The sequence below is a fragment of the Chiloscyllium plagiosum genome, chromosome 29 (assembly GCF_004010195.1).
Source record: "Chiloscyllium plagiosum isolate BGI_BamShark_2017 chromosome 29, ASM401019v2, whole genome shotgun sequence".
Taxonomy (NCBI): domain Eukaryota; kingdom Metazoa; phylum Chordata; class Chondrichthyes; order Orectolobiformes; family Hemiscylliidae; genus Chiloscyllium; species Chiloscyllium plagiosum.
Window position 1 is genome coordinate 34,546,427 of NC_057738.1, and position 14,597 is coordinate 34,561,023.

Genomic DNA, 14,597 nt, shown 5'->3' on the forward strand with positions numbered 1-14,597 from the left:
AGCAGGTCTCTGTGACATTTATATTGCACTGCGTCTGAATTGAGACCCCCTTTTGCAAGCGACAATTTCTTGCAGTTGATGTATAACAGGTTTGGAGAGGGGGGGAGTGTGGTTCCCCCGTCTAAAAAAAAGTGGAAAATAAAAATAAATGGCGGTGCTGGATGAAAACTGGTCAGCATAAATATTTGTTTCTTTTGTCCTTTTTTGTGAAATAGCTGTTCGTGTGCTCAGAGACTGATGCGGCTTTTAAATCCTAAACTGGGGATTCATTTCGAGTCATCGAGCAGGGAATCAGACCCTTCAGTCCAACTCGCCCATGCCAACCACATATCCTAAATTAACCTAGTCCCATATGCCAGCACTTGGCCCATATCCCTCTAAGCCCTTCCACTGCGTGTGCCCATCCAGATACCTTTTAAATGTCGTAATTGTAACTTGGCCTGGTCCATTGCAACATTCACTGGACACAAATCAAAACCTCACAGGAGGGGGAGAGAGCAGGGGAAGAGGAGGTGAAAAGACAGTGTTCCTGGAATTAAATAAGCGTGAATTTCATGGAAGCTTCCTCCCCGCCCCCCCCCCCCCCCCTCCCAAAGGTGGCACTCTCGGATGCGTGGGAGTGGACGAATGGTCATGTTCAGCTCTCCCTTACAATGACATTTGCTGATTAATTCAGACCTCCGCTGGAAACGGCTGTTCGTGAGACAAGAAACTGAAGTTTATTTTTCTGCACAGGACTGCTTTACCCCTGCAGGAGATATGAAACAGAAACTCGACAAAAAAACGAGACAGGTCTTTGCTTTTCGAAAATACTGTATATGAATTCCTCAAAATACAAATAAAATGTCACAACGAATATGTTTAAAAATTAAATGAAAAAAGCATTGTTTATAATTTAAATGGAAGTCGACAAATCCAAAAATAAACTGGCTCTACGACAGAAATGTTAAATCCTAAGAGATTCGATTCTCTTCCCATCTCCTTTCCACGTTATTCCCACAGATCAAAGGGGTACAGAAATGTAATTGTCCAGTTTAACAGTCGGTAACGTACCGCCCAGGTCTGGATGAATAAGACATGCCTGCACCGTAACACTGGGTGAATCTGCAAACTAAAGAGAAATCCCATGCATGTAGAAATTGGCTTCATGGTAAGCAGAAGAGTGGAGCTGGGCGATTTGCAAAAACGTGTGGCAAATAAGGGTCAATCCAGTTGCCTCGTTATTTATGTTATTGCAATAGGACCGGCGGAGGGAAAGCCGCCGGCATGCTATCTCCTTGCAATCCTCCTTCCGCCGGACACCCTCGGCAGGCCAGGCTCAGGATCTGCTAATGGAGACATTTTCCAAATATTGAAGCATACATCTGCCGTCGCCCTGTGACCTTACCCCTTCTGCTCATCTCACGTTCATTTCCTTAACAGAGGCCAAGGCAACGCTGCAACGTTTTATTACAACGTCGAACAAAAATTAAAACAAAAATTATCTCAAAAGTAAATAAATAAAATCGCGGGTCTTTACAACACATCAGGCAGTTACAATCACAACACGTTTGCACAGGTTCGTTCGGGACTGATTCTGAAGACAGGGGTTTTACAGAAAAAACAAGGGTAAAAGGCATCCCTCCACTTCGATGGGAGTGTAAGCATTAACCGGAATCATACTTTAACACACTTAATTCACTTCGCTTTTTGAAGACAAGAGCTTTTATGTAAAAATAATGACCGCGATGCTGTGTAATATCTCAAAACAGACGGAGAACCAAAAAGACAAGAGAGAAAAATCACCCTATGTTAATGACTGCGGCAAAACGACAAATTTTGCGAATGGTCTTTACTTTTTTTTCAAATTGAGGTAACTACTTCGAATGCTATTTTATTGGACCCATTAATGGAATTCGCAAAAAAAAACCTATTTCCACAAGCAACTAACTACTGGCGGTAGGGCCAATTCGGCTGGTGGGATGTATTGTGATGGTCTGCTATCACAGTCTGTTTTCTTTCTCTTTAAGAATTTCACCCGCACAAGTAGCTGCAGCCGCTGTTGAAACGGTCACTCTGGCCCTGTGTGTGTCTCAGCAAACCCGCTGCCTTCGCTGGACAAGCTGGGCAAAGCGTTTTGGCCGGAGTACGAATCCTACTCGAGGGGGGGACTAAAGAGAGGGAGATTTCACAGACTCCCACGGCGTCGGTGCGCATCCAATTCATGCGCTGAACTGGGGAGTCCAGATACAAAAGCAGACATTTCTCGCAAAGCTCAGCAGGTTTGTTAGCAGTGACCCTTCCTCAGAACGGGAAGTCTAGATACTAGCCGTCCCATAACAAAAACAAGCAACTTTTCAACGACATGTAAGGCGTTTGGTGAAAACCGCTGAAAGTGCACAGCATTTGAGGGAATGTGATGATACGTTCTTGTGACACTTGGAGACAATTTCAATAAAATTATTTTGGGACAATTTACAGACTTTAATAAGACAGTGTTGCTCTTAGTTTATTTCTGAAAGGCAAAAGCGCAAAAAAGGACTTTTAAAAATAAATAAAATGCTTGCCATGCTGCAAATTAGATCTCATGATCAACATTTTGTCAAATTTCGTCCAGCATTAAGGTGTCAATTGTAATGTGCGGAATGTATGAGTTCAGGGATACTGCTACATCTGACTGCAATGGTGCGCCTTCCATGACCAACAGTGAAATGTAACTCTAGCGCATACCTGACTTGTTTTCTTCATGAGTCGTTCATACGCCGACTCTGTGATTTGCCATTCAACTCATTCAGAGATCCTGGTCTGCTGCTACGGGACTGGAGGAGAAGTTAATTGAATACCAGCTGACTCTGGGTTTTTTTTTAAAAAGCCCCAGCACACAGCCGACAGGACGTGTTGGCAACACGCGTCTCGCTGTGATCTCAGGCAGCAGCCCCCGGCTCAGTGACCCCTAGGCGGCAGCAGAAACACGGCCGACCCCCACAGCGGGCACTCGCTCTACAAACAGCAGCTCCCGGGATCACAGAGTTTGGACCGTGGTTTTAAACAAAAAAAAAGGCACTTGGGGGGGGAAAAAAAATGTCTGGTGCTCTTCAGTCGTGCAAAACAAAAACCCAATTATTTTTCTCTCTGTTGTGTTTAATCTTTAAGGGAAAATCTCTTTAGCAGCAACGTTTTATCTCTGCCAACGCCATGTATTGCTTTTGTGTCTCTCTAACCCATTGCTTAAATCTCCCACCTGAAGCTGGTCATTAAACTCCTCCCCGCGTTGGCTGTCGCCTTGGCAACGCTGTCTTACCGCCTGCAGAACTAATCATGAAACATTGATTATTATACCACCCTCTCCTCCTCATCCCTCGCAGTAAACGAAAATAAAAATCCCCTTCAACAATCGCCTCCGTTCAAACTGAAACTCGAACTGCACCGAAATCTCTAAGCCCTTTCCCACGAAGTAAAATTGCAGTGGTTCAGAGCCTGATCTTTTTTCCATCCAACGTGACATTTAACAATTAAAACAACACTAATTATTCTTCAGTCTACAATAAAACGAACTTTGGAAACAATCAGGCAGTTCGACTCACGGTGTAAAGAGAAAAAAACTTTCAATTAACACATTTCTGGGACAACTGGGTCTGGTACCCGCATCTTCCGGCTCAGAAGTCGGGACATTGCCATAGGACCCTCTCTGGCGAGGTTGTAGCTTTTAATTTAAATAAAGACAACCTGCTCTGATGTGTTATGAGTCAGGTGGGACATGAGTTGGGTTTATCCTGGCCCAGATGTGTGGACACTACCCTTCGCGGTGATTATAAACGGAGGATTTTGTTTTACATGCCTGCTTTCTCTCGAGGGTGGTGGGGGGTGCCTGTATCCCTGTCTGTCTGAAGGAGTCACCAGGCGCGAGGAATGAGCTGCTGCATTGGGGAGGGACCCATCTCACACACTCACTCACTGACTGACTGAAACAGCCTCAAATCGCCGACCGCTCCTTTCCTCTCGGCTAACTTTCACTTGCACCAAGCCTCCTCCGGAGTTGGATGTGGAAGGGTTGAATGCGACAGAGAGTGTCCGGATTGGGAATGGGAACTAAGGCGCCAAGTCAAACTCCAAACTGGGGAGTTTCAGCTTAGAAATCCGCACCAAAACCCTGACCCTAACTTGTCATTTATATCCAGCAGCAACACTCAATTATGTACCTTTTATTTAAAATAATTTCGGGGGTTTTACAACCTTTTGTTTTGGCGAGACATATCCAATATTTCTCATCCGATGTTTTAGTCACTTCGCCATTCAACAGAATGCAAGCCCCACGGTCAAAAGTATGAATTAAAATTCAGCTCAGCTTCATTACATTCGTTAACTGTCGTGGTTAAAGCTAAAATAGAACAATAGTTCCACTCGGGTTAAGGTGGACTGTGGTCTAAAATAGGGTTGACATTTGTGCCAGCATTAGACTAGCTACGTCCTTGTGCGCGCCTCAAATTCGACCTTCCTGCAAAATTTCAAACGGCTCTGCTCCTATATCCCATCTATCAGGAAAGGACCTTACTGCTAGGGATAGCCATTACAAAATACAAAACCAAAACAATACCCAGACAGTTTACAATTCACGTCCTTCCAGTTAAAGACAGATTATCTCACTTGGAATTTTTTTTTAGGGAAAATATTTCTGTTTGTGACATCCAATTCCTGATATCCTCGCCTCCCTGGTCCGGTCAAGCTAAACATCTCGATGTTTTTATTGCATTTTTAAAGATTACAATCAGCAAAATAAAAACAAAGAGGCTGGAAATCTGCGCCTTTGTTTTTATTTGTTTTCATTTGCCATCTCTTGTTTTTTGATGTAAAAAACAGACCGAATGTTAACCCCAAATAAAACACGTTGACTGAAGCACTTGTTTAATCTACACCGAGTGACTGTGATAGGATGTGATTCATGTTTTTTTTTGAAAAAAAGAAAAATGGTGCTGTTCCATTTCCATTTTGCACTGGGTCGAGACGCGGCAGGACGATTCACCTCCCCCCGCCCCACCCGCTCAGTCCATCCGACGCGGCTGTGGGAATTAATTGAGGCCAGCACACCTCCCCAGAATGATGAAATCAGAAAGTCCCCCCCCCCACCCCGGACACAGTCAACACTAAGTCACATGCATTTCCCATTAAGTTTACACCGAGACCGGACAGCTCTCCCTAAGCTCGGTTCCATAAGCCAGGCGAGCTGTTGCTGAGGTTAATCCGCTCCATGCAAAAAAAAAATCGGCTTCCCGCCGGCTGTTCATGAATTATGGTGGAAATTTGTCCTGGCCGGCACATTAAATTTTCAACGGCTTCGCTCGGGAGAAATATTCCATTACAGTGCAACGTCAGCATCCAATTTGGGAAACGTTCAAAAACGCCTACAAGAGCGCTGAATAAATTCATTTCAAAGTGTCCCAACCAGTGGCTCCATATGTGGAGAGCATGTGTCCAATAAATCATCTATTGACCTTTCCCGCTGTATATTAGACCGAAAACTGACTCCTCTACTCGATGTTCTGACGTTGTCCTTTCTACACTACATTCCCCACTTCCCGTTATATTTGTTTTAAACGGAGGACACCGGGAGACTACAAATGAGAGACCTGAAAACGATTCCAATCGATCGTCGCCAGGTTACTGTTAGAGGATCTTACATTATTAATTAGGAAATGATCTGCCCTAATGCTGCAAGCAGGACAACCACATTCTGGGCCTTAAGATATTTTTAAAATTCATTATTTTAATACAAATCGTACAACAGGAGCTTTATAACCATATTCTAGCAAGTTTTAACATTTTTTATATTTCTGATTTTCGCTCAAACATCAAGCGACACTGTTATATCAACCACAAAAAAACTCATATATATATTTATTTCTGGATTTGTAGCTATATTTTTTGCCGGTTTGCTTTTGAGAGTAACTTTTTTATTTCTAAAATAACGATTGGTTCTCATACTGTTTCGTTTGAGATACATTTAAGACCCTTTAGTGATCTACTCTGCTACGCGACATCCAAAAATAAGTGAGCATATATATTTTATAGATATATATATATATTTAAAATTTAAAAAATAAGAAAAAAGAAGCTTGTGAGGATGAGGATATCTTTTACGGGTAGGAAACAATTTTTGCGATTCTCCGGAGAGAGAGGGGTAGGGGAAGGGGAGCTGACCGCGATCTGAATTGTTCGCGGGTTTCTGTTATTTTTGGAAAGGGAGGCGATCACTATAGTTTTCTTGTCACGTCCCGTGAGAGTTCTACAATGATAAAAAGCACAAGACCTCAATACACACTAGGTGGTGGCAGTAAGAAACACAGCGAAGGTGTTTAATCACCAAGATTCACACAATAGAGTGGCCAGCTGCTTGATTCTCTCTCTCTCTCTCTCTGTTCCTCCGTAGGGCTCACAACACTTTAACTTCTGGCTCAAAGGCCGTTCCTGAGTTTTGAACCGAACTCTGGGGTTCTGGTCTGCATCTGGTTAGAGATATCCTCTTGTTGAGTGAGTTCTCGTTGCAGTTCTTTTGTTGTTTTCAGAGGGTTGACGCTCCTCGGTAACATTTTGGCAAATGACACAAAAAAACCGCTTGTGTGTGTAAATTAATGAGAACGAAATAAGAATAATTTAAAAGAAAAGAGACGTGAGACAGTTTCCACTCCTGGCAAATACCTTCTGGCTCACTGACGAATCACAAGGTCCTGTCATTCTGAAATGATTTTTTTTTGCAACATCCCCACACACACAACATGGGCGGGTGGGCGGCGCGTTTGCAAAAATGCTTTTTTTTTGTTGTGTGTGATGTCTCTACAGTAGGATCCAGGTCAGTAAGACGGACAATGTTAAAACGGCGAAAGTGAAACACTGGGGGCTTATTGCAGAGTTATTCCTTTCGCACAGGTCAAACAAACTGCCTTCGAAATCCAGGTTTTTGGAATCTTTTTTGAGTTTTTCCCAAACATCGGTTGCTCCATCTTGACAATCTGCGATGGCAGTCGTGGCGCATGCGTGGAAGTCGTTCCAGTATCTGGAGTTTTATTTGGGGGGGGGGGGGGGGAGGTGTAAGGAGGAGGAGAATGAATCCAAACATCAAAATAATACACCGAAAATTCCGACAAATCAATCTCCCGCACCTCTGTCCATCTCCCCGTGCAATGTCTCCCTCTACTCCAATCATTCGCTCTTAGGTTTCTCTTTCACCCCACACTCCCCCCACCCCGCCACCCTCCATCCATCCCTCTGCAACTCGTTTGATAATCAAGGCGCATTTTAATCGTCATTAAAGTGGCACGACTTCCATTTGTCACTCACGTTGGGCAGGGCCATTGCAATCGGCACATTTCCTCATGTTTTTTTTTCTCTCACTCCCCTCTGAACAGATCCAGGCATCGTGAGAGAACCGCGCTGTGCCCGGAGGTGTCCCTGTCTCTAACGGCCTGGGAGCCTACATGCTTTCCAGCTAACGCCAAAATTGTAGAAAATTGTCACGCAAGCACATATACATGCATTCAAACATGCACAAACACGCACATATATACACAAACATTCATACATTACATATGCACATATATAAACGCATACATATACACAGACACATCCATACTTATATAGACACATAAAAACACGCACACATATACACAGACATTCATACATTATATATACACATATCTCAACACATACATGTACACAGACACATCCATACATATATAGACACATATAAACGCACACATATACACAGACAGGAGAAAGTGAGGACTGCAGATGTTGGAGAGCAGAGCTGAAAAATGTGTGGCTGGAAAAGCGCAGCAGGTCATTCAGCATCCAAGGAGCAGGAGAATCGACCTTTCGGCATAAGCCCTTCTTCTTGAATAAGGGCTTATGCCCGAAACGTCGATTCTCCTGCTCCTTGGATGCTGCCTGACCTGCTGCGCTTCTCCATATACACAGACATACATATATATATATACCCATATATAAACACGCATACATATACACAGACATTCATACATATATACACATATATAAACACGCATACATATACACAGACACATTCATACATACCTAGACACATATATAAACACACAAAAATACACATATATGCATCCAAATACACACACGTGCACACGTGTGCATATGCACACACGTACATATACACGATTGTGCACTTATATGCCTACAAATGCAAACATACATGTATAAATACATACACATAATATAGAGATCTACCTATTCATACGCACACATACGCATTAAACACAAACACAAACATGCAAAGAACCACACGTACCTAAGAAATCCACACACATACAAACCTATGTACACACATTGAGACACTCAACGCAAATACATATCTACATACACAGACATATCTGTAAACACACACGCATGCATAAACACAAAATCTACTCACATTCACCCACAAAACTACACACACGCACAGACACATCTACACAGCCACATACAAAGCAAGTCTATTAATATTTTATACGGCGCAGATCAATCTATCCAACTGCATATTTTATAACGGTTTGTTTCTTCTGTACGAAATATTTGAAATACTAAAATCAGATAATGCATACACCACGGCGGCATTCGGTTTGTTGCAATGGCAGAGCTTCTCAATCAACATTGTAAAATGTCAGCACCCGCAGTGTTTTATACACGGGCAATAAATAATGGGATATTGAGATGCCTGGGCAATCTTTCCTGCAGTATTTCTGCTATAATTACATGTCCCAGAGGATCGACCCAGAGGACATGTAATTTCTGATCTCCCCTTGCATCCGCTCTCGAATTCTTTACAGGATAGGAAGCAAGTGGGGCTCAAAATTCCAATTTTAACTGTGGATAATATACCGGGCAGTTTATTTAGTGGTTACCATGCTGCACACACAGCAAACGCTGTTCTGCTATTCTTTACAATAAATATTAACTGTTCTCCTCCGGGAATGTAGTCTTGTTCGGATTGAGGTAATTCCCCCTTGCTTGCATACTCAAGCATTTCGGTTTATATATTTTCCACTGCTTTTTAATCCTCATATTACGTCTGTTCGCTTGCCCCAAATGTATATCAGGATAGTCGGTAACGTTACCATAGTTCGCGATACCAAGGAGCATTAAAAGGGGGCAAAATTATTTGGTACCCCCAAAAAATGTCCTAGTAGAAATTCATTTGCTATTCATCCAAGCCGCCGTTCAAAACCACAATCCATCCAAACCATGTACTTCCATGAGAAAGACATTATATCATGTTGTAAAATGTTAAATAGTCAAGGTAAGGATTTAAAAATGGGCTTTGCTCGTTATTCATTCATCGCTACATTTTTTTTGTTATATACGGTACTCCTTTTAAATGCCGCATGTTTTGCAGTTATTCTTTATGGTTCTGTGCCTTTACATATATTTGCAAATGATTCTATGCACTTCCAGGGGCCGTACACGCGCACAAATAATCAGCGTAATATACAACAAATATTCATAATTTTGCAGCTCCTATAAAAAGGCGATCATGGAACGTTCATTCATGAACAGGGGGAATAATTGTATGTCTGTGTTTGCAGGATGGGAATCGAGAGAGCAGTATATCGCTTTTTAAAACCTACGGTTTGTTGGCATGGATTATACAATGTAGATTATAGGTGTGGCTGTATGTGGGAAATATGCACATCTCTAAGTCTCCAGTCGGGCTCACTGGAAAACATTGTTACCCTGTGATACATCGCAAGCACCAGTTGGTAGGCAGTTCTCGGGCCTTTGTTCGGATGTGTACCCTTTGTGTGTACAGATGGAGAACAGCAACATGTTGGAACGGGACGTGATGATGCGTGTGTGTGCGTGGAGGGTATGGGGCGCGGTGCTGAGTCAGTGAGTGTAAGAGACCATGTGGGAGAGTGGTGAATGTGGGTGATATTCCTGCCTCGCGTGTTCCACGTGGGGAGAGTGGGGGTGGGGAGGAGGCGGCGGTGCTGGTGAGTGTGGGTGTGTGTTGGTGTCATACTTACGAGCAGATGGTTTCCACATTCTGCTTGTCGTCCATATCTTGCTGATAGTTCGCGACGTTGTCTCCCAATTTCAGCAAACAATCCGAGAATCCTTTAAACACCGCATCGCACTTGCCGGCTGCTCGCACAGTATGGAACAGATAAGCTGCGGGGGGAATTAAAACAGCAGTGGTCATAAAATACTGTTACTCATCATAACACTTTAATCATAATAAAAAGACAACAATGCGTTTCTGCCAACTAGTTACTTATATGCTGTTTTTCCAGCCTTTTTCATGTGGTGCGCTGTATCTCACAAACATACATTTTAATATTATTATGGAGAATTTTTAATCTAAATATACATTATTTTTACAGGAGAGGTGCTCCTTTTAACAGAAACCTGATATGTTTCCCTCCCCTCTCCAATTAGATATTGACTGGAGCTGCTCTATTTGTTGTAGGCTAAAATAACAGTCCCCTGTCTGTTTCAGGTTTATTTTTAGTCTATCTTTGATATTCTTGCAAGGTCTCTATTGGCATGAGTGCGACCCCCCACCAACGCCCCGTCCCCTTTCCATCTGTGTGACCTGCAGACTTTCTGAATGTTACTTTCAGGCTGAAATCTTTTCCCGTCGTTTAGTTTTGGGACTCGGAAAGGGTGTGACCAGTTCCCGGGCAGCGTTCCCTTGACTTGCTTGTGTCGGTTTCGGTAAGTTGGAGTTGGACGGTAAAACGGCAAGGCGTCGCCAGAAATCAATCGGGATTTTTAATTTTGTTTCCGGCGTGGGGATGGTTGCATTTTCGCAACTTGTCCCTGGGGCTTCGGATTCCGTCCGGTAGATTGTCGGAGTCCTCTGCATTTTCTTTTGGTTTTGTACAACAGCAGTTTTCCACTTTCCATATGCCTCTTCTTCGCCCGGATGGTCATCTTATACTCAGTTGATTTTGTTTTAAAATTCAATTCGATGCACGGGTGATTGACTGGAGTCTCCGAGCGGAACCGTGTACATGTTAGTTAACGCTATCAAACCTGCCCTTAAGTGTTGGGGAATTAAGCGCGCTGGCCTAATTGATCAGTCCACGGATCCTGACCAAATGCGCCTCACTAACAAGGCTAATACCAGTACCATATGGCACTCTGAGATCTGGCTAATCATGAGCTGGTGGTACCTCAGCTGTAACCGGCTTAAAAAATTGAAATATGGGCAAGGGCCTTAAACTACTCTCACAGTAAAAGGTGTCTTTGATGTATGGGTCTGGAATTATCTGTACCCGTCTGTAAATGTCCATAACTTGTCCAAATAAGCGCCTTATTAAAATTCAGAGTGGCGGGTTTTTATTTTGCTGTTATTCACTTCGATTTTACAGGTGAATATTTTGATCCAACGGTATAAATTGGGTTATCCAGCATATTTCTTTGGGGGGAGAGCGGATGGTCCGATGTATAAATGTACGAGATAACGGGAAAGAAACCGTCCCCATTGAAATTGACCGCAGTACTCTAGAATTCCGGTTACAATCACGGGGCTTGTTACATCGTTTGGTAATGCGTTAAAATGCACTTTCTGCCGTTGTATGTAAACGGGTAACCTATTAATAAAATGTTTTTAAAAATGGATTAAAACACTGACGTGATTTTCAAACACCTTTTTTTTAAAATGCATTTCAAAGATCCATCTGGAATAGAATCCGTCAGTGATGGCTGCGGTAGGGAATGGTCAGATCTGCTGTTAGACCTCCGCGCCGGTACAAACACAGAAGGCGATGCCTTTTTTAAAATTTTTATTTGGCCGGGTTATTTAATCCTTTCAAATGAGGAGATTGCCTGACATTCTGAGGGGAAACCACTCATAATGCTTGCTCCCAATTTACACATTCAATCTTAACTCTATTCCTCGCCTGCAAACGAATGTGCCTTCACCGTGTTCCACATTAAAGAGAGAGAGAAAGAGGTTTTCCTACGCCGCTTCCCGGGATAGCTTTCTCTCGATGTCAAATCCGTACCTTAAACCGGGAATTTTTGAACCGTGCCCAGGGAACAATTTCAGGATTATTGAGAGAAAGTCGAAATCTCCTTTCGTTCTCCCCATTTAGTTTCGAAAATGATTTCCTTTTGACTCGTTCTGGGGCTGTAATTTCTAGCTATTTAAAATCTCAATGAAAATAGCAAAGAACTGATTCATTTGCCTTTCTTAAAGCCTGGGGAACATACTAGAGGCACTATGGCCGATGTTAATGAAGACGGAGGATTTTTTTTCTGCCTCTGAATCACTACAACTTGGAGAACGTGTTAATAGTGGCTGGATTTTATTTTGGATATTAACATGATGCCCAAACAGATCTGAATAAACCATTAATAAATATCTTGCGACTGTGCGTCCAAGGCTAGCAATGGGAGGCTCTATATTCTCTGTTTGGGTCTGATATTTTTCAGAGTCGAAGGTTTTATGTACAGTACAAGGTTAACTGCGGCTGGATGTCATATGACCGGGGGAAAATCTGGTTTGAATCCCGAGAAAATAACTTTTAGACTTTATGTTTCCGAGGGTGAGAGCCCAGTTTTAACTCTTTCATTGTCTACAAGAAGTTGACATTCCCACAACCCGCCAGTCCTGCAACAGAGAGAGAGAGAGAGAGCTGCAGGACGGCTTTATTACATTTCAATCCACGTCCTGCATTTTCTCTCCCTCTCTCCGTTATCGGACCCAAAGGAAGGTGACACACCGCGGCGTTATCACGGACAGAAATATATATATATATATAAAATAAACGAACGATGGATGAATGCTGAGTTTTCCTGTGTTCGGGAGTCAGTTCCTTGTTCAAACGACTAGGGGGGAGATGGTTTCAGACTGAGTTGGACGGTGCGTCACGATCTCTCGCATTATTCCCCCTCTCTCCCTGAACAAGGGGTTGGAATGTAGAGTGAGAGGTGATAACGCGCCACTGTGAGAGTGAGGGTCAGACACCAACCGGTGTATATACACACACACAGAATGAATTAATCGAATGTTATGGTTTCACTCACCGAGCTGTACAGCGAGAGTAAGTGCAAGGTACACTCCGTTCAACGTAAGTCCCATCCTATATTGAGTAGAACCATTGAAGACTGCGGGCTTTTTCAGACGGTTAGCTGCGAAAACGTGGGGGAAGGCCGGACATCAGACATTGCCAACAAGTTAGTCCCTCCAAGTATAACAGCACAGTGCAGCCGGGCTGGGTTGGTTCACTGCCGTCTGAGGGAAGGGGAGGGTGTGGGGTGTGGGTGGGAGTTTAGGCAGAGCTTCGCTGGGCCACGTACACTCCTGACGTATGGGTTACTCTGGTGACATCAAATATCCCGCACCCACTCCAATCTGACATTAGCTTAAATTCCCACCCTCTGGGGAGGAGGGTGAGATTGACCACCGCACCCACCCCCCCTCCTCCCCACCCCATACACTTCATGACTATTGATCAGAGTGGGAGCAACTTGGGACATGAGAAAGGTTGTCAGGAGAGAGCGAAACTTTAGTGAATAGGGCGGTGAATGGTGTTTTCTTTAAAATAACATTCTCGGATGTGGAATATTGAAATCGACTGTCAAAGCCCCTTCCTAAATAGGTTTGGGTAATAACATTTGAAACATTTACACACACTATAGGATTCTTCGCATCTATTCCAGGATTAACATTTCCAAGGCTTTTTATTAAATATTAAAGAGAAACCCAAATGTTTCTGATTTTTAAAATGAGCTTCGCTTCTCTGCAGCAATTTTCACCTCTCGCCCCCCACCCCCTCCACGCCCCCTGCCCTGCTCTGACCTGCCCAGCTTTAAGAAGAAATGAAAAGTGAGCCCATTTCATTGAAGGATGGTCCGCTTTAGCAAGTTTATCTGGCTCTTTTTCTTCATCAATGACTCTGCCGGGTCCCATAAATCAGGCAACCTCCAAAATTAACCGGCACTCAGCGAGGAAACCGATCATCAAGTGATGATCAATGAGATTCCGAACAGTGACTCGGCCAAAAGGGATTATCGACAGGGGCTTGGGGAGTGGAAGAGACGTGTCTGGCTCGCCCTGATGGAGATGGAGATCAAACCCCTGGTCAATCCCTGTTGGAGTCATCCTGCTGTTCGACTGCGGGGAGCATCACAGTCGAAGGATGTGGAAGGACAGAGACTGCTTCCGAGATAGTCAGTGGATCTGCTTTGGAGAGCAAATGGAAGCTGAGGATTGAGGGATTTCCCCCCCTCTTTCACTCTCCTTGTTTATTGAAGCCCCTTTAAATAATTGATGCCCCCTTTGGGATTACCAGCGAAACGAATGACGTCATCCTGTGGCTGCTCAAAGTGTATCTCTCCCGCTGACGTCAGCAGGAATCTCTCCCCGTCCCGACAGGAGCTGATGGACAGAATAATGATCAGCAAGCAGATCTCTCTTACCCGCTTAAAGAGCCCGCCCTTCGCCCTCGGGCGCCTCCACCTCCCCCCAGGTTAGCTTCTTTGGAGTCTGCCCCTTTAACATGCCTCACTGCTGGTGCCCCGCCACTTCTCAATCACCCTCCATTCATCTCCCTTTACTCGAATAACCTAACTCTCCCCCGGGGGGTGGGGGTGGTCAGTGTTAACTTTAA

General features: G+C 43.7%; 1 protein-coding gene across 1 annotated transcript; it reads right to left on the reverse strand.

Moving 5' to 3' along the window:
* Nucleotides 1-795: 795 nt before the first annotated feature.
* nrn1a (neuritin 1a) lies at nt 796-13,301 on the reverse strand. The gene is made up of 3 exons (XM_043719502.1): nt 13,012-13,301; nt 10,002-10,146; nt 796-7,027 (listed from the first exon to the last, which is right to left on the reverse strand). The coding sequence occupies exons 1-3, from the start codon at nt 13,064-13,066 to the stop codon at nt 6,808-6,810; spliced, it is 420 nt and encodes a 139-aa protein (XP_043575437.1). The 5' UTR covers nt 13,067-13,301; the 3' UTR covers nt 796-6,807.
* Between the last annotated feature and the right edge of the window lie 1,296 nt (nt 13,302-14,597).